Here is a 25,587-nt window from a genome sequence, read left to right as displayed (position 1 = left end):
TTTAGACCGTTTCTCCTGAAAGTAAATGAAGTAATATTTTCTCAAACCACCAACCACTACTTAAATGTGTAATTAATTGACGATTTCATACGCTACTAATATACCTAAACAACTGAGCACTATATTCAGGTAACGTATAAAATAGTAAGCATAATAGGAAATATTTACTGAACGTCTTGTTTGAAAATAGAAAAATTTTGCATATCTTGAATGTTTTATATATATGTATATTCTTGAACGTAAAAGAATTCTTTATGAAAAGAAATTTAAAATGATGTAGGTAACACAACTCGGCGATGTTAAAGGGGAACAATACATTAATATTATAGAACTACAGGCCTCTAATGGGCTCCATGATTTCTGGAAAAGTGCAGAGAGGAGCCGTCATTATTTTCCATAGCAGCGATAAATCCACAAGTGGGTTGAAAACGACATGTCTCTACACGTTAAAAATACTTCCTCATGGATACTATTAATATCCCGCTGCGAGCAATAAATCTTCTCTTTTCTTATCGGGTATGCACAGTGGAGGAACATTAGTGCCTCTATATTTCATAACACCCCACAACTCGCGGTACCGCTCGACAAAAACACCCCTAAGTCTTACTATAAACATGATCAAATTAATAAGACTAAACTATATATTCCACCTCGGTAAGGTAATATCATATACTCCTTTATTGCAATATACAAGGATTATATGTAATATTAATATATGTATTTTTCTTCAGACATATCACTCTCTCTCTCTCTCTTTTTTAGTAGCGATGTTATTAACATTTATTATATTCTTGGACCAAGTTGTAGCTTCAACTAAATAAAAGTAGAAATGGCGCCACGATGATAAGAACTACATATAAAATACTCTAAGATTCTTAAAATAATTGTAAAAAATTGTTTACAATATAAATAAATGTTAAAGCTATGTATATTTAGACTTTCCAACCAAAAATTAAAAACTAAAATTATTTTACTGCTCTGAACCGAGTTACGATCTAGATATAAAAATAATTCCTGAAATTTTGAGTAACACAAGTATCATAAATAACAAAAACATTTATTATTAATTCGTAACAATAAATACAAAAAAATTATAATTCGTAACTAGATCATAATATAATAAAGAAGAATAAGCCAATAAATTAATTTTATAAGTTTACAAAAATAAAATATGATTTAGATATGTTTACAACATTTAAAGATTAAAATGCTATTTTAAGTATGAAAACCAAAAAAAAAGTTGAATGAAATCAAAAATAAAAATAATCAGTGCGTGAAACTTTAATTCTGATAATAAACGATAAATAAAAATAGAAAAATAATATACTTTATGTAGAATGAAGCATATTTAATTAAATTTGTTTTCTATAGAAACTTCTGAAATATATTCCGCATTTTTATAGATAAGCAACCTTCTTGGAAAATTCACACAGATAACTTGAAGAAAATATGGAATAATCTCGTAAATTTCGTTTTACTTCTTATCAAATCTTTGTTCTAAAGAGATAAATAGTAATTTATATTTTTCCCGATACAGAGTAGTCTAGACTACGAATTAATATATTGCGGAGCTACTTACTACGTGGATATAATTTCTATATTTCTAGTATTATCTCTTAAAAGAATATTACTTAAGCAATTGCGAAAAAATTGAACTTTTTATAAAACTAGTGAAAACAACGCTAGTGTTGTTTTATTTACCGTTAGCTCTGTGATCCAGGTATATGCCTAAATCAAACTGTGTAACATTAAATAAATGTCATAATTCCGTACTTTCATCCAAGAATTTATTTACAAATTATCTCAGTTTGTAAAAAAAAATTATGTACACATTCATAAAAAAGTTGAAATGTTACTTAATGGCCTTACACTGTATAAAAAGACTAGTGTTCCCTTACTGTACCGTAACGTTATTACAAAATAAGGATATATATTTTAAAAAATCGGCTAAAAACCTGGTGGACCTGTGCTGCTTGACAGTTTTATTATTACGAAGTAATATTATATATTTAAAAAATCTATTAAAAACCTATTCCTTTTTACAACTCGTCTCACCCCCTAATAAACTTGTTTTTCTGATAACTTTCCAACAAGAGATAAAAGTTAGGAGTCATTGATGACACATCTGTGAGTCATTTAGAGCAGAATAAAAAAAAAATCAGTGAAATCCGTCCAGCAGAACCCCCAGAAGGATTGGAAATAGGTTTTCAGAATAATTTTTTTTATTGTATATCAAATTTTATTTCATTAATAACTTCTGATATTTTATTCTCATATTTGTTTTTTATTATTATTGAATTATTTATGTAATTTTTTTTACAATCAGAGGATAAAAATTATTAATAAATCAATATTTTTAAATTAAAAATAAAGTTAAAAAAAAGTACATGAAGTCTGATTCGAACCGATGTGCCATCCCCTTCTAAGATCCAAACATTTCATTAATTAAAATTTCATTTGGTTTAACTCTGGAACCAACGAAAATAAGTACTACTTATGATATATCGTTGGAAAGTTCTCAATGAGGGCTTATTTCGGCATTCTAGGAAAAGTCCAAAATCGTATTTTATGGATTTTAGGCTTTTTTGGACACTTTTGATTAGACGATTGCAACAAAAAGGGAGGTGCACAACTAGAAGTTACAACAGTTCTAAACCCAAAATTTATCGATAGATTTATATTTATTTCTTTTCGTTTTTTTATATTTGGTACTAATTTTTTTCTTTATATTGTTATTATATGTAATATACATTATTCAATTATGAAATTTACATTAGAGAATTTCATAATACTACTTAAAATAATTCTGCTTCGCTTTAAGTATTTAATTACTAAATTTTATTTTGTATTTTAACTGTAAAATTTCCAATAATTCGTGATTTAAATACACCACACAAATTATCACAGGATATGCCTGAAGCGTTACCAACTTTTCATCCATTCACTTCTAAAGGCTAGAATGTACATTAGAATCTAAAAAAAATAATAAGTTTATATAATATGTTTTATTTGTGGGTTATATTTTTAATTTTAAAAGATTTCCTCGCAATCTCTATGATATATTTATTTACAGGGTTTAGAATAAATAATGTCGGGGTTTTAAAGCTATTTAATATCTCTTAACTTTTACTTAAAGGTAATGAATCACAAATAAAATGAAAGAATACGTCTTACAGTTTTCCCCGGTTGGATGAATCGATAGATAGCCCAGGCAAATACACAAGATTCTTTATAAAATTCCGAAAGAAAAAGTTACAAGGTGTCAGATCGGATGACCATAAAGACCACCGTAAATAAGCTCTGACACTGGGTCTATGCCGGCCTATCAAGTGATTAGAGAAAATGTCATTCAATTAACCCCGTGGAGAGGAGCTGACATGAGAAGGAGCACCAACTTGTTGCCAAAAAAGAAATTCTCTGGTACACCTTGCAGTCGACGAAAGAGCCATGCAGGACATCCAAATAAACAACTTCTGTTACGCTTTCTTCGACGAAAACGAATGGTTTGTAAATTTTATAACGGGTTATAGGGCAGAAACATTTAATTTTGGGGAGAACATTTCGTATTATAAGTTTTTATAGGGATTTTTTGATCCCCTAGACGCAGGCGTTTTGTGTTAATTTTTCGACTAACATAAAATTTTGTCTCATCACTAAACACAATAGGATCGTAAAAGTCATCATCTTCATGCTGCAACATTTTGATCACAAAATCGGCACGTACAGCTTAGTCGGTAAGCTTCAAACGCTGCAACAGCCATAAACGATACGGACAGATATGTAAGCGTTCCTGTAAAACATTCTACATTGTTATCACCGGGATTGCTAGTTCGTTATCAGCCATCCTAACAGACTTCTTGGCCCGTTCAACATTTTGATTAGACAATCTCGGTCATCGCGTATTTTTCCCTTTACACAGACATTTGGTCGTTTCAAACTGATTATGCACGTATCCTGAACTGTAACTTAGTAACTGAACTGTAACTAAATACGACTCTGTAAAGTCGTATTTAGAAAACTGATAAACACAGTAGCCTTTCTGTTTAAGAGTCGCCATTTTTGCTAGTGGCGCTGTCAAGCGTAAAGATACGAAATCAATCTACGGCCATGCGTGTAATTTAAAGTATCCTTTTTGCTCTTTGATTCTAGCCTTAACCAATAGATTGCCTCTACAATAAATATTATAACAAATTAAAACCCCTCTTTTTGTACTATTTTGAATATAAACTTAGAAAAAAATCTGATGTGGACACCACTGACTTACTTGTAAGCCTGTTAAATTACATATACACATTTTTTTACAACCAGAGGTTAATAGTTAACAAATAAATATACTTAAATTAAAAAAAAGTTAAAAAATAAAGGAAGTAAAATCGGATTTGAACCGACGTGCCTTCCCCTTATACGATACAGATATTTGATTAATTAAAATTATAATTTCTTATTACAACTATGGAAACAACGAAAATAAGTAATAATTATGATATATCGTTTAAAAGCTCCCAGTGAGGGCTGATTACTGCAGTTAAAAAATTCCAAAATCCAAATTATTTTGGATGTTGGCATATTTGAACACTTTTGGTCCAGACGATTGCAATAAAAAGGGGAGATGCACAACTAGATGTTACAACAGTCCATAATCCAAAATTTCAACATTATACGGCTAACCGTTTTTGAGTTATGCGAGATACGCATAACTCAAAAATTTTTTGAGTACGAATTTTTTTTTTGAGTAAAACGTTTTTGATTTTTTTTGTACGTATGTCCAGACGTCACACCGAAACTGCTCAAATGGATTCAGGAATGGTCAAAATGGATATTTCCGTTGAAATCTCAAAACTGAAACTTTTCGCGGTCACAATACTTCTTTTATTTCGAACAAGGAAGTAAAAATAAAATAAGAAAAACTTGGATTAACTGAAAAGGAAGATTTAATGTCGTTTGAATAAGGACATTTTTAAATGAATGGAAATTGTAAAGAAGAACTCTAATGAAACGAAAAAATGAAATATAAAAGTAACAGAATCTTTATGAAGCGTGCAGATAACGTGAAAAACAAACAGGGCGTAAGAAGTTAGCACGCACAAAAAAAAAATACACAGAAACGTAATGAATATGAATGCACAAGTTACTAGATCGAAGCACACATTGGAACAAGCTAACAAAATTAATATTATTTACTGGAAGAAGAAACAAATAATTTATAACATCTAACAAAACAAAATTTAAACTCAATTATATCTTATCTTTTCTGATTAATCTCTTTTATAGTAGCTAACAACGTTATTATGTATTTTAGTTGTATTTTAGCTTTGTTCGCCTTTACTTATAGAAATACGGTAGAAATAGAATGTCCTTGTTTGAACTTCCTGAGAAATTTAACTCAAAAGGAATGCTGTACGGTGTTTTCAGCATTACGGAATTCAACATCAGGGAAAGATGTTCCAGAACGGGATCAAAAGGCTCTGGCATTTCCAGTCCACTGTCCAATTATTGGCTATGCAAAGAACAATTTGTAGAACGGAAATCAATCTACGCTTGGGATCCTGGGTGGCACTAAGGAGTAGCAATTACTTATTGCTGGTGTAGGGAATACGCCACGAAAAAATTCTGCCCTGATAAATTCGAGATTAAAGTGGAAGCAGTCAGAGATTAGAAGTGTTATCTTCCGAAGGTTTGTGCTCATTCCTCAATTATTAAATAAGCTATGGATTGGTGAACCTGAACACACAATAGAAATCGATAATCGTGCTTCTCTAGGTAGAAATATAATGTAGGCCGAATTTATTCTACTCAGTAGGTTTCATAACTGTTTGAAAATAAACGAGTGAGTTTTTTTTTTATATTTTAATTCGGCATTGGTGGCTAGGCCATATGTTATTCCGTTACTGGTTAGTGAGGGCCCCGCTCACCGTTCGATTTTTTCACTTCCATAGTTAGATTATTGTCAATTTTACGCAAGTAAGTATTTCTTATTGTTCGTTATTACTAACTAATGATACAAAATTAATTTTCTGATATGTGTTGTTTAATAACTATTATTTACTTAGGTAAATGAAGTATTTTGTTAGGGTTGCTTCTGGAGAATTTAGATACACTTATGATCGTGCTTGCGTAACAACGTAATTTATTTCTGTACTTATTTTTATTTATTATATAAAAAACCAAACTTTTAAGTTTCCAGTTTAAAAATTAAAAGATAATAGACAACTGCGACAAATTATAAGAAAATTGTTTTTACGCTACCAATAACTAATAAGTTTCCTAGAACTAAAAAAGAATCAACTTTACAAATTTTTGAAAAAATGTACCCCATGAAGCTAAAATAGTTCAATTATTATAGAGTAATATTTTAGCTAATCATTGCTTTCGGTTTTTGGTCTCTTCTTTTTATTTGGTATTCTTCAGATTGTTACTGTATGCTCCTTACAAATAGCAGAATGACATTTTACGCACAAACTTGTATAAAAACGTGAAAATATAGAACTGCATAAATATACACGTGAAAAAACTGATTTTTTTCCCTAATACAATTACTAGTGTGATAAATAAATACGATTGTTTAGAATGTCTGAGATCGAACAACGTGATATTTGTAAATACTTGGGCATTGTGTTAGATATTGGGCTAACCTGTAAGAATCATATCGCGCTAGTAAAGCAAAAGCTATTAAGCTATCTTAGGATATTTTATTTTTTAAACAAATTATCCCCAAAAATAACCACGAGAAAACTTTATTTTGCTATTGTGCACAGTCGACTAGACTACGGCTCAGCTGTTGGGGAGAAACTTATCTTACAAATTTAGATTCGATAATCAAAATCCAGAAAAGATTCGTTAGAATGATAAGTAAAAAAAGAACTACGGATCATTCTTTCCCAATATTTAGGGAATTGTCTATATTAACGCTACGTTATTTATATGTTTATAAAGTAATGAAAACTTTCTTCATCAGAAGTGGTCATAGAGAAAGTACGACAACCGAGTACGAACTTAGAAGTAAAAGGAATGTATGTCCCCAGAGCAAATAAGACGAGTTATATGAAGTTCTTTTCAAATACTGCTCCTAGATTGTATAACATACTTCCTAATCATATAAAGACGAGTAGGAACCTTAACACTTTCTTAAAGCTATTAAGACGATGGCTAATTAATATTGATGACGCTGAAAGTTTGTTCCGTGTAATTACATGATTTATGATTACATATATAATTAATTATAACGCTTTATATTATTGGTCTAAACATAGTAATAGATATTTTACATATATAACTTCATGGGTAGCACTGGATGAACGGTTTATTAGTATACATAAATATTTGACGACGATTGATCTTCTCTATACTAAATTGCAGAAAAGATAAGTTTCCGCCAGAGTAAATCATGAATTGAACCAAAACTAATTCTCCTATATAAGATAAAACTGTTTCTTTTTTGGCCCCTTACTCTAACTAAACAGATTAATATAAAAGGGATGGTGCCACAAAACGGGCAAGACCCTTGTGGACACCTAATCTTTCATCTTTTACAAAACTCACTTCCGATTATAAATCATGTAAATTAAGTTGAGTTAAATAATAAATATTAAATTGTATTATAAAACAATGTTAATATTGGATCTAGACTATGCATAGATAACCTTAGAGTACAATTATAATTAGTATTAGGATTAATCCATTAATTATTAATATATTAAATGTGAAAGAAATAAAAGAATTTGAATTTGAAATTAGTTACTCAGCGTTGCGTTCACCGATATGACAGTGAACGAACTGTATACTGTTCACTTTCACTGTTTTGTATACATCAGTAAAAAAATATGATAAGAAATAATGATGACTAATATTTCTAAATGTCCAATACAAGAGGTACATAGTCAGTCGTATTTCTAAGAACTATAACAAAAAAAGCATGTAGGGTGAGCACAACGCTCTCTGATCCAGCAATGACGGGTTAATAGTGTTTTTTGTGTTTAAATATTCAATCAAGTAATGAAGTAAATTGAAATAGATATGGGAAGAGTTTAGTGTAAAACCTTCGGTATTAGAGGAAGGCGCGGGGACGCGCTTCCGCTAATTGGTTAATTTGATAGTTAAGTTACGGTAGATGGTCGTGTTTAGAAGAAGCTATACGAAGGTGTAGTAAGTTATTTAAATACACTGATGCAAATATCTACCGAGGCATTTGCGTAGGTGGTATCCTGATAGATGCCAATCTGATGACTGGGATATATTATCAGGTTTAGTGGGTTTAAAAGTCGACCTTCCGTAAAGCCCATCAGGGCTAGCAACAGAGAGGGTAATATAGCAACCGGGATCGTCAAAAAGCTGGTATCTTCCCCTACAGTGGTCAGGATGAAAAAATGTTTGACAAAATTGCAAAAGAAAGTAAGGAAGAATATAGTTTGAAAATGAAGGAGAGTTGGGAGAAAAGGAATTCAGCCAGGGATAAACAATTAAATATGGTTTTATAGTCGCCGGTCACAAAAAAAGTATATATATATATATATATATATATATATATATACACAAAATTGTAATATGTTTTAATAAAATAATTTTAACATAACTAGAAAATAATTTCAACTTAAAAAAAAAACGTATTTAAGGGACATAGTGATTTTTATAATTTTACGTTTTGGCAGTCGTTTACGGCTCAAACTTACGTTTTTTTTTTGATAACCTTAAAATAAAACATAATTTTTTTAGATTTAAGAACGCATTTGTCCTTTTTTTTTCAATAATAAATTTAAAAACAATAATGTATTTTTCATTATCTGACCATTTTTATACAAATTTAATGGCGATATTAAAGAGTAATCGACATCAGTAATAAGAAAGAAATGCTTATTTATTATACCGATGTTATTATTTTATATTGGTAATAATTACGGAGCTTCTAAAATACAGCTGTTATAAGTCAATTTAACAACAAAAGAAAATATAATTGCGCTCATTAATTATCAGTATAAATTTAAATGTATGTTTAATGGACAAATTACCTAATTATACTAACTACTTTGTCATAATAAAAACTAATCATGTTTATTAGTCAGTTATTCTATTTGACTATTTGATTAGTTTTACCAGTCAAAAAGAATTAATTTTATTTAATGTATATATATATATATATATATGTATATTTGAATTCAAATTTCTATTTAATCTCTTTCTTGATTCATTCATTCACACATTTTTTGTTGCCATAAAAATAAATATTAATAATACTAAAAATAATAAATGACTGATGAATTATCTAACAACTATACGTATAATATTATTTATTAGTTCATTTTTTTGTAATCTAATTTATTATTTTCAACGATCATCAACTTTTGATCTGCGGTCAATGTATTATCGAGTAATTTCATTTAAGTTATTAACAGAGTTTATAAACGTATAGAAATAATGCATATATATATGTATGTATTTTTGTATAATGTACAATAAGGCCTGGCGCCTACAGAGACGAATGCATAGTGTTGTATAGAAGCGGGAGGGGGAAAAGCTGAACTTCATATAATAAGTAACTGTAATCTGGAACGGGGTACTTTTGGCGTATTTTAACGCCAACAGAATCCTATAAGCAGTTAAGTCACAATGTCATCTTCCTCAGAACAAAGATGTTTTATTATGTACACTTAACAAACGTATATAACTTAAAACAAATAAAACGCAAATTTGGGTAAGCCTACATCACTTTCGGCGGGCGTAAAAAAATTTCAGATCATTTAATAGTTTTAAAGAATTAATCTTATAAGAGTATATTTATAAATAATATTTAAAAATAAACATTCAATATTTTAGTTCAAAATTTACATTCTGAAATTAATAATAAAATTAAAAATTGAAAACTTTTTGTAACGCTATTAGAACGTATTTTAAATTTAACATAACAAATAATGAGATGAGAAACTTGTGCAAAAAAGTGACAAATTTTTAGTAAACTGAAACTAGACAAGAAGTTACGGAACAAGCAAAAATGTACGTTGTAATTGAGTGGTAAACGTGTGTCACTGCTGTACCACTCATTCGCCATATTCATCGCTTCTATTAGTGCTATTCCTTTATTTATTATTTAATGAACTTTATAGTTTAATATTATTAAGTTTAATAGCTTAGTCTCATCACGTCACTGTCACATCTCTTTTATGGACATCTTGCCTATATGTCAAATATGTTTTTTTTTTTAAATTATTTAAGAGTTACGTAATTTACTGATATAATTGATGGGATTTTTTTTAAATATTGATTAAATATATATTTAGTATTTACAGAAATGATTAATAATTCAGAAACTGAAAAAGTTAGTATTTATTTATTCATAAAATCAGGATAAGCTTGTAACTTACAATTATATGAGTGCAGAAATACTGTACAGAAATAAAGGAGAACGTGTACATTTGTATTAAAATATTTGAGTACGATTGGCTATTTGATCAAAAGAAGAGATATGCTTCTGGTAGTGGAAAACTAAGTCACGAAACTCCTATCAATATCTCGTCTTTCTCAACCACATACCGTTACTTTTGAAATTAAGGGATTAACCATCCTTATTTGTTCCAAAAAGAAAGAAAGAAGAAATTGGGAAAAATCAGGTTGACACCGTTAAAATAAATGTATTTTATTTTTTAAGTTGTTTTAAAATCGTGTAAAATACATTACTACTCTTGCCAAAGTAGTTTGGCAGATTATATTTGTCCATTAAATTTTAACTAAAATCTGTCAAAATGTACTGCTAAAATTTTACCTACATTTTGATTCTGATAAAAATAAAACGATGAATTTTTTCGTTTAAACCATCGTTACTATTGAATCACTCGTAAAAAGCAGCGAGTTTAGTTTCGGAAAGGCTGAAGAGAAAACTAAATCTATTGAAAGAATGGTGACATTATATATTCACTTTTAAAAACCATAACTGAAAATCAGGCTTACAGAAAACTACTAGATTAAATCTGTAAATAGACAAGCATTTGATTCATTACAAATTTAGATCATAGAAATTGGCTGTAATCTATTACTGTCTAAAAGCTGTTGCAAAACTAGTTTATTAAAATACGGTTTAAAAAAAATCCACGTAATAAACAGGAGTTACATCTTTGGAAAACTCACTTTGTCAGTAATCTAGCAAAAACTATACTCTTTAAGACCTGATCTTATGATCGGAAAATTAATATTTAACTATATATATATATAAACACACACTCACACACACACAAATACACGAAAGTATCCACAATCAGATAGAAATGCTAAAATTTGACAACCAGTCCAGAGCTTCAATATTAAAGTGTCCAAACAATCAATATTGAACTATCTTCTACGTTAGACTTTTGTTAATTGGATAGGATTATCTCTTTCTCTATTTTAAGGTTCATCTAGTATTAATTTTTCTTCGGAAAATGGATTTTATTTATTAACTCCATACAAAATCAGCGAAGTCTAATGTATTCTTATAAATTTATCAGTTATTCGTGGTCAGAAATTTTTTTAAATTCTATATTATAAAATAAGTACAAATTTATAAGAAATGTGTACTTAGACATCCGGACATATTCTTAAGGTAAATTTAATTTTTCTTTTGTAATTGCCTATAATTACGACATATGTTTCCAGATTTGTATTCTGATTCGAAGTAACATTTTACAATTTACTTACGTAGGTTTCATGGATTTTTAGAACTTATGTTTTAATACTTTTCATTTCCAATACCATATTTGCATAACAGAAAAAATTGGGTTATATTAGCAGTACCTTTTTGACATTTATTATTCTATTCTGCTCCTAGTTCTTGGAATCTGTACTTGTATTGCTATTATAATAATATTATGTTTGGTACCGGTTAAACCTTCTACAGTAAATTCGCAATAACAATTCTCATTATTATATCATTTTAGTTCTAATCTTATTCATATAACTTCGTTAAGAAATCAATTTATTAAACTCGATAAAAAATAAGAGAGGTCTAATATTTTCTCTTTTTTTCCACGGATAGAAAAGTTTTTTTAGTTCTACATTTATGAGAAAAAAGATAAGATTGTTCTTAACAACAAAATATTTGTTTTATAAAATAATATATAAAATAAAATTTCATGTATAATTAACCTATAATTACGACATATGTTTCTACTTTTTTATTCTGATTCGAACCGATGTGTTGGTTAGTGGTGTGTGTTCAAGGTTAGCTCTGCCAAGTAACCTAGTTTTCCTCGGAAATGTAGTCTCATTTTCATCTAACTACTGGTGTTTATTTGACTATTAGTTTTATCTAGTCTTTGATTAATTATTTGTGTCATCTTATGTATTTAAGAACACATTCTTTGCAATATTTTGATGGTTTTGCTGGTTGCTAAGGACTGTTTATCTGTTTGTTTACATTTTTTTTTTTTTTTTTTTTTTTTATATTTCTCTTTATTATTTTACAGAAGTATGGAAGTGTAAAATCTGGACCCTTTTACCTCTTTTAAGTGATTTTCTTTAATTCTCTGGTTCGTACGTTGTTCACGATGCCGGGCAGCGCGAATCGTTGTCCACTATGTGATGAGATTTTCTTTGGGAAACAGAAGTATTTTCGTTGTGTGGTGTGCAGAATTCGGTATCATCAAATATATTTAGGACTTTCAGCGGAGGAGGTTAAATTGTATTCTCAGAGCAAGAATTTTAAATGCGGCTCTTGCATAAAGAAGCATGTCATATCGATGATAACACTTCTGTTGGACAAAACATTGAATCTGATAATGGTACTGTTAGTAGTTCTATTTGGAGAGATATGCTGTCTGTTAAGGGTGTTGAATCTATTATGAATGATAAGAGTCTTTCAATAAATCTTCCCGAGGTGGTTTGTGATAGCTGTTATAAGCAGAGCGATATCATTGCTAATAAGGATTTACTTCAATCTCTGCGGTCTTCTATTTACGAAGGAGTTATAGAAATAATTCGTGCCCTCCAGTCTGAACTTAATGATATAAGGTTTGAACTTAAACGTCTTCGATATGAGAATTCTGATTTGAAGTCTTCGATTAGCGAAATAAGAAGTGTAGTCATGACTGGCATGGTTGTTCAAAATAGGAATTTACACAAGGATGTTCTTTCCTCTGGTTCTTCTTCTCTTTTGCCTGCTAACCTTATTCCTGATCCAGTTAGACCTCGTTGTGGTGACGATAATATTAACTTCTCCTTGCCATCTCACTGTGCTACTTCTGTAGTTAATGCGGCTAAGTGTAATGGCAACATGACACGAGTGCGGAGTTTTGATACTGGGTGTATTCAGGATGCAATGAGATGCTCCGGAAACGCTTCGCATGTGGATTTCAAAAATGCTGAATGGCTTACTTCTGCTACAGTTGACGCTGTAAATAAATCCGCTAACCCTGTGAATGATGTTTTGACTGCAGCCTCCCATGCTGTGGCTGAGAAGACTGCTTGGACTGTTGTTGGCTCTGAGAAGCGTAAAGGCCCCAAAGTAAAGTCTCTTCTTGAGGGTTCCATTGCTCCGTCTAACCCTAAGAAAAGGGTGAGGTCTCAAAAAGCTGTTTTTGGGAACGGCGACGTATGCTGCGATTTGGTTAAGCCCAAGACTAAAGCTCTTTTTGTTTCGAGATTTAACTCTTCAACCAGGGTTGGTGATATCACCAAGTTGCTTGGGAAACACAACTTTCAACATCTTCAGTGTATTCGTCTGAAGACTAGGTAAGATTCGTATAACTCGTTTCGAATTGAAGTTTGTGGTTCGGATTTTGACAGCTTTGTTCGTCCTGAGGTCCGGCCTGTTGGTACGCTATTGGCTCCATTTTATGGTCCGTTGAGGCCTGATGCAGTGTTTGTAGAAAAAGGTTCACGGGAGAATGGATTGCAGCTCGGTAGCGATGGATAAATTGAGGATGATCTACCAGAATGTTCGTGGTTTGAGGACTAAGCAGGATGACATTTTCGCGTCCTTGATTGATTTTCACTTCTACGTGATTGCCTTGACTGAGACTTGGCTTAGTGATGAGCACTGTGATGTCAATCTGTTTCCAGACTGTTACCATGTTTTTCGGGGCTGACCGGGATTATGCTGCTTCTTTACTTCAGCGTGGTGGTGGTTCGGCTATTTTTGTAAAATCAATCATTAGGTGTACGAGAAGGAAGGACCTCGAGACGTTTCCTGAGGCTGTGTGGGTTGAGCTAATTCGACCAGGCATGAAGAATTTGTTGGTTTGTATTATGTATGTTGCTCCGTTTTTAGCTTCAAGTCTCCTAGACCAATATTTTGATTTTCTGTATAGGCACGTAGATAATTTATGTTTTGATATTTGTATTGTGGGTGATTTTAATGTATCTGGAGTGTGCTGGTCTACTAGAAGTCTTCCTGCAAATATTGGGTTTTATGCTGAATGTAAGGCACGACTGGTTTTTTATTTTGTTGACATGATGAAGTTGGACGTTTTTACACACGAAACAACGGATCCTTCCTTCTACAATAATGGTTTGGATTTAATTTTGACTAACTGCAGGATTTTTACAAGAGATGCTGAGGCTCTTGTTTGCCCTGATAAGGTCCATCCTCCATTTGAAATTGGGTTCCTTAAAGTCGCTTGATGTGGCGTAAACGGGCCTGGTTTTTCGCTATGATCGTAGTGACTATCGTGCGTTGTATGACGATGTGAGGTTTGTTGATTGGTGTAGTATTCTCTTAACCGTCGATTTGGAAGAATCGGTTCTGGGGTTACAGAAAATAATTACTGCAGCGATTGATAAACATGTTCCTGCCTTTTGTCCTAAGTCAACCAAATTTCCACCTTCGTTCAATAGGAACATTGTTAATCTTCTGATGAGGAAGAAGGCTGCTCATTGCAGGTTTAAATTTTCTGGTCTGTCAGATGATTTCTTATTATCTCGGCTGCGTAGAGATGTTAAGTACGCGATAGCGGATGCCAGAGTGGTTTGGGCTCGGAAGTGTGAATCTGACCTTTGTTCTAATCCCAGGAATTTTTGGAAATATATTTCTCGACAGAAGTCTAACTCTATGAGGACTCCAGCCCCTATTGTCGATGGACGGACTATTTCTGATCCTCGGTTGAGTTGTCAGCATTTTGGTGAATATTTTCAATCAGTATACCAGGACTTTCCTACGCAGACTACATCTGGCGACGCCTGTATTGACAACGATCAGATTCTTGACATTCCGATGGTTTCATCTTCTGACGTATCCAGTGCTATAAACATTGTTAACGCTAGATCGGCGGTCGGTTTGGATCGGATTCCTGCGTTTGTTATCAAAGGTTTAAATGAGATTGTTTCTCCTATCCTGGCTTCCCTGTTTAATTGGAGCTTGTCGTCTTTTTCTTTTCCTTCCCTATGGAAACACGCAGTTATTACTCCTACAGCTAAGCCTGGTGTCCCTTCTCTGGATAATTTCAAGCCTATTTCTATCCTCGGTACCTTTTCCAAGGTCTTCGAAAGGATTCTATTTGGACATATTTATGACCATGTTCTCCCGATGTTATCGTCATTTCAGCATGGATTTATTAAAAGTCGCTCACCAGCTTCTAATTTGGCCACCTTTTTGCATGAACAGTTAATGCAATTGAGCATAGGGGTCAAGTAGATGTGATATATTTTGATTTTACCAAAGCTTTTGACAAGATGCCCCATCATTTGTTGTTATCAAAGACCAAGGGCTTCGGCTTCAGCGATCGTTTTAATGATTGGCTGTCCTCTTATCTTCGTGACAGGCGTTTTTCGGTGCGTTTTGGTGGACAGTTGTCTAAAGGGATCCTTCTTAGCTAAGTCTGGAGTGCCCCAAGGCTCTGTTTTTGGGTCCCCTTCTTTTTATTATTTTTATAAATGATATCGGGGATCTTTTGACGTGCAATTTTCAGATGTTTGCGGATGACGTCAAAATATATTGTCCGATTAGGAATAGTATGGATCGCCTTTTTTTTTGTTTTTTTTTTTTTCACTCTACTCCCCTGGGCTGGTCCGACTGGTTGGTATTGGGCCACCCAGGGGAGTGTCTGGTAAACTCTAACGAGCCTCTCCGCCTACCGGCTGAACGTCCGGCATGGCAGGTCGGCTCGCCGGTGTCAGCTCTTTTGAGTGATTTTCTGTTTGCCCATTTGGAAACCACGACATACCTCGAATAGCCGTAACGTGGTACCGGGTCTTTTCTTACTCTTTTTCTTCATCAGAACCTATCTAAACCCTTGGAGTCCTCAGTGGATCATTGAGAACGACACATCTCAGCGTGCCATCTCTCACCACTGAGGCTGTCCACCCTACCCTATTCTACACTAGTAACCTAGTCGCCTTTCATCTATATCCTTCTCTGTTAATACTGCTACTATAAATTCCGTAACCTTCTTCCAGTTTATTTCACTCCTCAACATGTGCTCTAGGACCTCTGCTGGGCTCATACCTATTATGCCACAGGTTCCTCCTTTTAATTGCCCACCTCTCGCAGCAGAAAAATGTGTGTTCTGCATTGTCAATTCTCTCGCAGTACATACAGTCTGGACCTGGCCTTCTTCCAACACGGTGGAGGTACTCATTGAAATTGCCATGACCTGTAAAAAACTGCGTGGCCTTTGCGTCCTTTCGGCAGTTTTATCGATTATGATCACGATCTGTTCCGTTGTAAAACTACTATAGGGCATTTTCTCTCTAGTCACATAGTCTTTTATGGTAATCATAGTGGCATGATGGTCACTCACCACATCATGTGGTAACACTCGCCAGTCCCAGTGTTCCCTACTCCATCTATCGTCTATGATTGGTAAGTCCAAGACTGACGAGTATCCTCTCGCCTCATATGTAGGGGTGCCATCATTTACACAATGACAGCTAATTGCGCCCATCATATCCGTAAGTATCTCACCTCTGCGATTGGTGTATGTGCTCCCTGCTGCAATCGCTTTACTATTGAAATCACCTAGAATAATGACTTTCTTCCTAGCGTTATTTACTACTCCTTGTATTATGTCTAGTCTTCTAGTAAATTCATGTATGTCACAGTTTGGAGACACATAGGCACCGATCGGTAGTGTTGAATCCGACTCCACCGCCAACATGCCTCCAGATCAGGACGTCAATCTCCATGCTATCCTGCCACTTACATCCATAATTGCCACGTCACCATTTGTATCCACCATCCAGCCTGATCTAGCAACAAGGTACTTGCTCGGCTCCGTGATTATCAGTAAATCAGCCCTTTGCTCTATGACCAGTTCACTAACCAAATCATGAGACATGGTGCTTCTGTTTGCGTTAACCATTATCACCCTAAGCATTTAAGTGTTTTGAGCACCCCCAGCCACTGGTGCGGTGTTCTTGGCTCCCACAATCCAGGCAGCTGCTATGCTCCCGGTATTCAGCAATCTTGTGGTCTCTGCCTCCACAATTGAAGCAGATATGAATGAAGCAGGTATGGATCACCTGTTGCTACAATTGAATATTAACAAAGTTGTTGAGTGGGCTGACCGCAATTGTATGCCCTTAAATTTTCGAAAGACCAAACATTTGACTTTATCTCGTAAGACGTCCAGCTCTGTTTTCAGCTATAGGAGTTGTACGCACGCTATTGTCGCTGAGACATTGGTTGAGGACCTCGCGATTTTATTTGACACGAAGTTGTATTATCACGAATATGTTGCTCGGATTGTCAATAAAGCATGCAGGGACCTTGGTCTTGTCCTTTGGATTTGTGGACGGTTTAACAATATTTCCACTTGTAACCTGCTGTACAAATCTTTAATGAGGAGTCGCTTGGAGTACTCGACCGTGGTGTGGAATAGTACACGAGTTTTTGCCTCTGATCTGGTTGAGGGTGTTCAAAATAGATTCTTGAACTGGATGCGTTTTAAGTTTAGAGATTGTTCTGTTGGCGCTAGTAGCGAGGTTATGTTGAGGCGATTAGACCTTTCCAGGTTATATGATAGAAGAACGTACTTTGACTTGGTTTTCTTTTATAAAGCTCTGCACAATAAACTTCCGACGCGTTACCATGTTGTCTTACGAAACCAGGCCAGATCAGTGAGGTCTTTTAGGCAATTTGTGACACCGGTTGCTTCCACCGAGTCTCCGGTTGAGCGGTGTACCAGTGCCGTGGAGTTCCAGGATAAGTTAAGCTTTTGGGAAGATGAGTTGACCTTCATTAAAAATTTGAGAGAGTTACGTGGCGATGAATTATTATCCTTTGTGTAATGCTCACTTTTATGATTTTAAAATTATTATTGTATTTTTAAGGATTATTGCTTTTAACTTGTTTTATTTGGAATGTATTAGTAATATTGGGTTTTTGATTTTGTATGTTTTCATCTATGTGTTTTTATTGTCACTCCATAGCTATCGTATTTAAAGTTCTAATTATTATTTTTTTGTATTTGATTGTTTATTATTATTGTATTTTGAATATTGTGTTTTTAATTTATATATGGGTTGTTGACTTGCGGCTAATCTTATGTGATTTTATGTAATATTCTGCATACAAAGGTTTTGTGTAACTGTTCTGTTGCACAAACAAAACAAATAAACAAATGAATAAACAAAATTATTATTATTAAGTAATAAAAGAAATAGATTTTGTTTATTACTACATTTTTTAATAAGCTAATCCACTTAGAAAGGATTTTATAATAAGTGGGTAAAGATTCTGAGATTACTGAACAAAAATTGTAATTAAAATTCTAATATAGACCTGATTTTACATCCCTACATGAGGTTCCTTTTTTCCTTTTTTTTTTGTTGTGAAACTTTTTTTACTAAGGTATACAATATACTTAAAAATAATTTTTTTTCCAGATAAACTGAAAAATGTTTGGAGCGCTGCGAATTGGATCTTACAATGTGGGAGAAAACATAACTGTAAAAGAACAATTAGAAATTGAAGGTAATAAATTTTACTTTTTTTAATTACACTATAGTGAAAATTATATCAGCCTATTATAAAAAAAAAGGTGTAATTATGTGGTACATCTTAATAAAGCTGTGTAATTTTTATAATTTTTAGTATCGTTAAACGATACAGTTTAGAAAATCTATCGTCTGTCTGATCAACCTATGCCATCATATCTGTAAATAAATTGAAAGTTACTGATAAATAAATTTTATAACAAGAACATGGAGTACTGCTTTCGATACACAGCTATATGTTAGAGTATTGTAATATTTTTAGGCGATTTTTTTTTTTCAACTTTTGGAAGTAAAATAGCTGTATATATATATATATATATATATATATATATATATATAAATATTTAGAATTTTTAAGCATTTTAATGCCTTTATTTTCTGTATATCTACGCAGAGGCTGACTGAATTAAGTCTGTTACCTTATCTTTAAAATAAAATAAGAAAAATCAATTCTAGAGCATTACTTTCATTCTGTTATATTTCATCCTATTATCCTATTGATACATCATCCCAATTATCACAGGAAAATCTAATATCGGTTAATTAACCATTGTTAATCAAATTGAAATACGTAACAATTTATTTATTTTTTATTTATCATGCTATTACGAATGGTATTTATATTCTAATAACTATTTAAAATTAAGGTAGAAATAAATATACTTATGGAAAGAAATGTAAACATAAGCGTAATAAAATTAATTGGAACCATTACTTGCTTGAATTGTACGGTTTAATTTAGGTGTCGAAATAGTTAAACTTTGTTGCATTGTATTTATGTAAGACTTAGTAATTCGTTTTTCTTTTTTTTGCATGCTGCAATTTTCAAGTTAGTTGTATCGTAGATAAACACACCTAGATGGTACGATTCATAATATTATTAACTGGTGAAATTGCCAAAACTGAAAATAGATGCAACAAAAAGAAAATTTTGTGAGAAATTATGAACGTTGTAAATGATAAAATTACCACAGTTTTTTAATTAAAATGAAGTTTCATATTCGATAAGGAAAATAAAAACCGTCACCAACCGGGTTGGTCCAGTGTACAACTCATTATAAATCAGCCAATTTTGAAGTCGAAAATCCTAGTAAAGGTTGCTTTAATTAGGATTTGAATACCAAATCTTGGATATTAATGTTTTTTGGTGGTTGTTGTTCAATTAACCACACGTCTCAGGAATGTTCGGCCTGAGTCTAAGACTACTAGTTTACCGCTACATTTATATTATACAGTCCAGTCGCTAATATGACTTTACTTGTAGATAAGAGTTACTTGATTTGATATTTTATTTATTTATTAACTTATATATTTACTTGTTTTATTTATTTTATAAATAAAAAATAATCTAGAAAGAAAATCATAATCGATTAAAAAAATAATTAAACTTTAAATTAATTTGAATTATTACTATCCTAAATTTATCGTATTGCACTAGATTTCCAAAATTAAAAAAAACATTGTACGCATAAAATCAATATCTTATGAAAAAACGGACTACATGGCATACATATATAATAATCCAAGGTATTTAGTAAGAAGAAATGGTAAAATTAAAGTAATATAGAAATATAAATATCTAGGACAAATATTAAAAATCTACCTTAAGGAAAAACTAAACGTAAAAAGCAAAACAAATAAAATGCTATTAGCACATCGGTTGTTAAGTAACATTTCAAATAAAAAAAGACTATCTTATAATGCTAAATTTGTGCACTAAAACACAACATTAAAACGTAAATGTTTATACTCAGCTGAAATAATGACGCTAGAAGAAAAATCAAGAATGGAAAAGTTTTTAAAAAAATATTTGGTCTAGAGTGCAAAGATAAAAAAACGTTAAATGATGATCTATACCAAATATTTTAAAAAAAGCACGGACATTATGAAAAAGGGAATATTGCTTCTTCACAATTTAAAAAGAATTAAAAAAACATATTAACCAAAAAAATATTTAATACTTCCTAAAACGTCCGAGCAAACCAAACTGATTTAGAGAAATGAAAAAACTAAATGAACTGCTCAAGGAAAAGGAAATGTATAATAGAGAAATCTTTAGAAAAAAAATCTTCAGAGTTTTCTAGACAAACCAAGAACAAAAGAAAACAAACCTAAAACAGAACAAACGACGAAGTAAAAGTAAAAAAGAATGAAAAAATATTGTCTTAAAATCTAAGGCTAAAATAAATGTAAAGTGAATTTACTTTAATGGATTTTATAGAAAATCCAAACGGAAAAAAGGCAACTTTTTACAGTATTATCTTCATTATTTATTTATCCTTTTAACAACGATATAAGAAGAAACACACAAAGAAAATACACGGAGGTTAAAATATACATTTAAAATAATGAGCCAAACAAAAATTGATTACGTTTCCTCGACGTTTCACCTAAACCCAGAAGCTTTCTCGAGAGCATATACTTATTTCCATACAACTACACAAACAAATTCAAACAAACAGGACTGGCTAACCGCAAAACCAACACACATAGGCAAAATGAGTAGGTAGTACCCTCCACCTTAAGACACGATATTAAGTCATCAGTTTCCTCCAGAATCTATTTGTCTAAGCCATTCACGTCATTGATAACCCACCAATCAGGTGATCTACAGAAATATAAAAACCAGCTTAATTCTACCCTTGAAATATAAAACGAATACGGTACTACTTAGGTATTGTTACAAAGTATAATAATACTCTCTACGTGTTTGCAGGATAGTATTGACAATAAGTGACGTATTATTTAACAGTAAGATATATCAGCTTATCTTCGGTTGATTGCCGATTGGAATCATGAATAGAATGCATTTTACGTATGAAAAAATCTATACCACATCCAAACGAACAGGCTTTATAAGATTATGTAGTAAATAAAACATATTTTTAAAAAATCAGATAATTCTTATGAATATTTACTGGAAGAATCTACTTTAATATAGATTGGCCGGGAAGTTACCGTACGCCCTAAATTTTGAATTAAAAATTTATAATGAGTTATAAATGAAAAATGCGATATAATAATGAATTATTTTATTTAATCACATTAAACATAGTATTAATTTTAATGATCCAGTAGATTCGTGTATTCACCCACCTGCTACAAGCACAATTCTATACATCGCCACGTTCTCTGTGATATGCAACGGATTTGTTTCGTTGCGGAAGGCGTCCCTCACAGCGTCATTTGTGGTCTAGCGACATGACGAGAGGTGTACCTTAATAATTATCTTCTTGGTACAGCTTGGTAGCCATGAAATGAAGCTGGTAACACTAGAGTACCGCGGCCAATTCAAATTCCTGGAATTTTTATTCAGAAAAACGAGGACTGATAGAGCGAAACCTACAGCTGCAGCATCCTGCTGCAACCATACTTGTTCCACGAGCTGTTGAAGCTCTTGAAGCTGTGGTATTAACTATGCCTTCAACATCTCTAAATAAGCGTGTGTATTCACTGGCCCGTCAAAAAAAATAAGGACCAAACAAATGACGAGCTGTCATTCCGCCCATAACATGTCGTGCGGTGGATTTCTTTCCAACTCTGTCGCGTAATAAGGAATTTCTTTCGCCAAAAATAATAAGTTTCTGGTATGCGAGCTGCGATAGATTGCACATTCGTCGGTGGAAAGCACCTTTCTACGGTGCACTTCAACGGGGAATTTTTCATATAAAGCCCCGCAGGATGCAGCACGCCGTTTCATGTGTGCATCTGACAGTTCATTCATGAACATCTGACAAAATGGCCTATCTTTCACGTCATTTTTATATGGTCTTGCATTGTCTTGTCGTCCGCGATATACGAAGTTTAGCTGACCGTTTACGAGTTGATTTTTTCGGGGATTTTTCAATGGAAACTGCCATGTATCTAACTACGATAACTTTCGAACACTCCGCGACCTACCTTTAACACTGCCTAATTCAAACGTTTTTTTTTCGGAAGCCAATACTGTTGCTTTTTGTGGTGGCGGCTTATTAAAGCGCTGCCGAAACATATCACTAATTAGATTTATTGTTTGATTCGTATGTTGTCATTCATCAACCCAGCATATTGCTTGTCACTAACCGCTCTTCGAAGCTGTAACTACTCGTATCAGCTGTTTTAGCACAACTGTTTTTTTTTTTTCAGAGTGTTAAAAAACTGTTGCTAACCGACCACAACGAAAATAAGATATGTTCTAAACACATATCCTAACTCATATTTTTCGTTAATTTTAGGGGTACTGAGACTTCCCGGCCAATGTAGAATAATTTATTTCAGTGGTGTGCGTTTCAAACAAAGGTTATGGGTTGGGCATATATTTCCTACCAGATCTGAACGATTTATAAATATATATTTCATTCGCTATTTTTTCTAAATAAATGCAGTAAATTTTAAATGAATATTCCACTCAAGGATAGAGTAAAAAAGATGAATTCATTTTTCTAAAGGCAGCTACGAACATCATAAGTGAATAAATAGTATATTACTGGTTAATTTGGAATTTACAACTAAATTAATTCTTATTTTAAAGTAATGTAAATTTTAGATTACGAAATTAATAATTTATAATAAATTTTACAGAAGCAGAAATCAACAGCCTTTTTCTAATGGAAGGTCCATGGCCAATCTGCGTAATATTAGTAAGTTATCTATATTTTGTATTAAAACGAGGACCACAATATATGTTAAATAGAAAGGCATACGATTTAAAAGGATTTATGGTGCTGTATAATTTAATTCAAGTTCTTTACAATGTTATTTTCTTTGCATGGGTAAGTAAAGCATCATATTATCTTATTAAAGTGAAATAAGTCAGTAATATTATAAATTAGTATAGGCAAATGAATTATAATATAACCATCCAGTAACAAATTTTTACTACTAATTCGTTAATATATTCAAACATATTTTAATTATGTAATCATAAATAAATATTAACACTTTAAGCTCTTTTTTCAATATACACATAAAAATTATATGTTTTCCATTTATTTGTTATCGTGTGTTTATTTTTATAATTTAATTTCTTTTCCTAAGCATATTTCAACAGTAATTTGTAAAATTAGCACAACATATATCCAGTAAAATTTTCTCATATATTATACAAAGTATACATAATAAAAGACGTTTAAAACTTTGGTTTTGGAAAGCGGTAATAATTACAAAAACCTTTTGTGCAGTTTTTCGCAAGAAAATCAACTTTTCGTTATTTAATTCTTTCCTTTTATCTTACTCAAACACACGCCTAGTTTTCATGACCCACAAAGTAGGAAAAGCTATCCGAATACGCCAAACAATATTGCTAACAACAGATAAACAAACGTCAACGTTCCACCAACAACTTGCAACATCATAAAAAAACAACGTTTCTAACTTGTTCCGCTCATTTTTTGTCGGTCTTAATTGATCGTAACTCAAGAACGACTCAATTAATATCAATTTATCACATTTTCAAATGCACAACTTTAGATAAACTACTACAGTATTTAAATGAAATTGATCTTGTAGTTTTGAAGATTTTCGAGTCAAAAACGATTATGTATAGTCCTCTCAATCGCTCCCTCTATATCTCTCCCCATACACATGTTACTTCCACACTTCTCATACCTTAAAACGTAAAAAAAGTTCATTTTCACTCCCCACCCCAAAAAAAAAAACTCAATACGACAAAAAGTAATATCGTACTTTTCTTCGAAAAATTGGTATATATATACATATATATATATATATATATATATATATATGTCGGAGAGGCGAGGAGAATTGTCAGGGATTCAACGTTTTGTGTTTCACTCATTTTTATTATTACAAGTGGAGAATATATAAGATTATAATAAAGTTCAATTAATAAAAATGAGCAGACAACTCGCACAATGAAACAATTACAAATGATAACCATCACTCATCAATAACTCAGTAGTACACGAACCATAATATAAGACTAATTCAATTTAGAATTCAAATAATATTAAAACAACTTGCGATAGACCGAGGCTCAGGGAAATAACGAATTCGCGATCACCAGGACGTCTGTTCGATCTGGGTTCCAAAGCAAGACTGCCTTTTCTCAATATTCTCAAATAATATGCCTACTGCATATTTCCCTTTCCTTATTAATTTTATGATACCCCTATCGTCCTGGGATCCCGACTACGTTGACAACCATGTGCCTACCTGGGCCTAAGCCTACCGCAATAAAACAATTTAAACCTTATTCTACAAAATATTACAAGTAATAGTACATTTCTTAAAACTACTAAAAATACAGATATTCTAAAGAATATTCTCATCGTTTTGTCGGAAGATACTCCACTGTACTTTATTCTCCGACACGGCCATTCTGACAATCACACGCCCTCGGGTGTATCAAGATGGTTTAGAATACCAGTAGGAGCTGCAACTGTGCAAAGATTCACACGGCGTTCGACGCTACCAGTCTCCTTGTTGTTCCCTGGACCGCTACGGCTGCTACCTGGAGCCGTACAGTTTGGCGCAATATGACCAGCTACCCCACATTTGAAACACGTCACATTGCGCGATGAAGAGGATTTTCTAATAGACACAGTTCTGCTGCAGAGCACCAAGCAACAGAATCCGATCCCGCACTCTCTGGATTAAATCGTGGTAACGCAACACTTTTCTTTGTCGATAATGGCTTTTGCATACAACACTTCATAAACTCAAACAATGTATTCCACTGATCAGGTGATGGACCAG

General features: G+C 32.5%; 1 protein-coding gene across 1 annotated transcript in view; it reads left to right on the top strand.

Moving 5' to 3' along the window:
• The window catches only part of LOC142325573 (very long chain fatty acid elongase 1-like), an 80,975-nt gene that overhangs the window by 28,091 nt on the left and 27,297 nt on the right, over positions 1 to 25,587 (top strand). Inside the window, exons 2-3 of the mRNA XM_075367482.1 lie at positions 18,781 to 18,868; positions 23,452 to 23,642. Of these exons, the coding sequence (XP_075223597.1) occupies positions 18,793 to 18,868; positions 23,452 to 23,642 (267 nt within the window). The 5' untranslated portion in view covers positions 18,781 to 18,792. The remainder of the gene's footprint in view (positions 1 to 18,780; positions 18,869 to 23,451; positions 23,643 to 25,587) is intronic.

The sequence above is a fragment of the Lycorma delicatula genome, chromosome 5 (genome assembly GCF_047948215.1).
Source record: "Lycorma delicatula isolate Av1 chromosome 5, ASM4794821v1, whole genome shotgun sequence".
NCBI lineage: Eukaryota > Metazoa > Arthropoda > Insecta > Hemiptera > Fulgoridae > Lycorma > Lycorma delicatula.
This window is presented reverse-complemented; position numbering and strand designations above follow the sequence as displayed.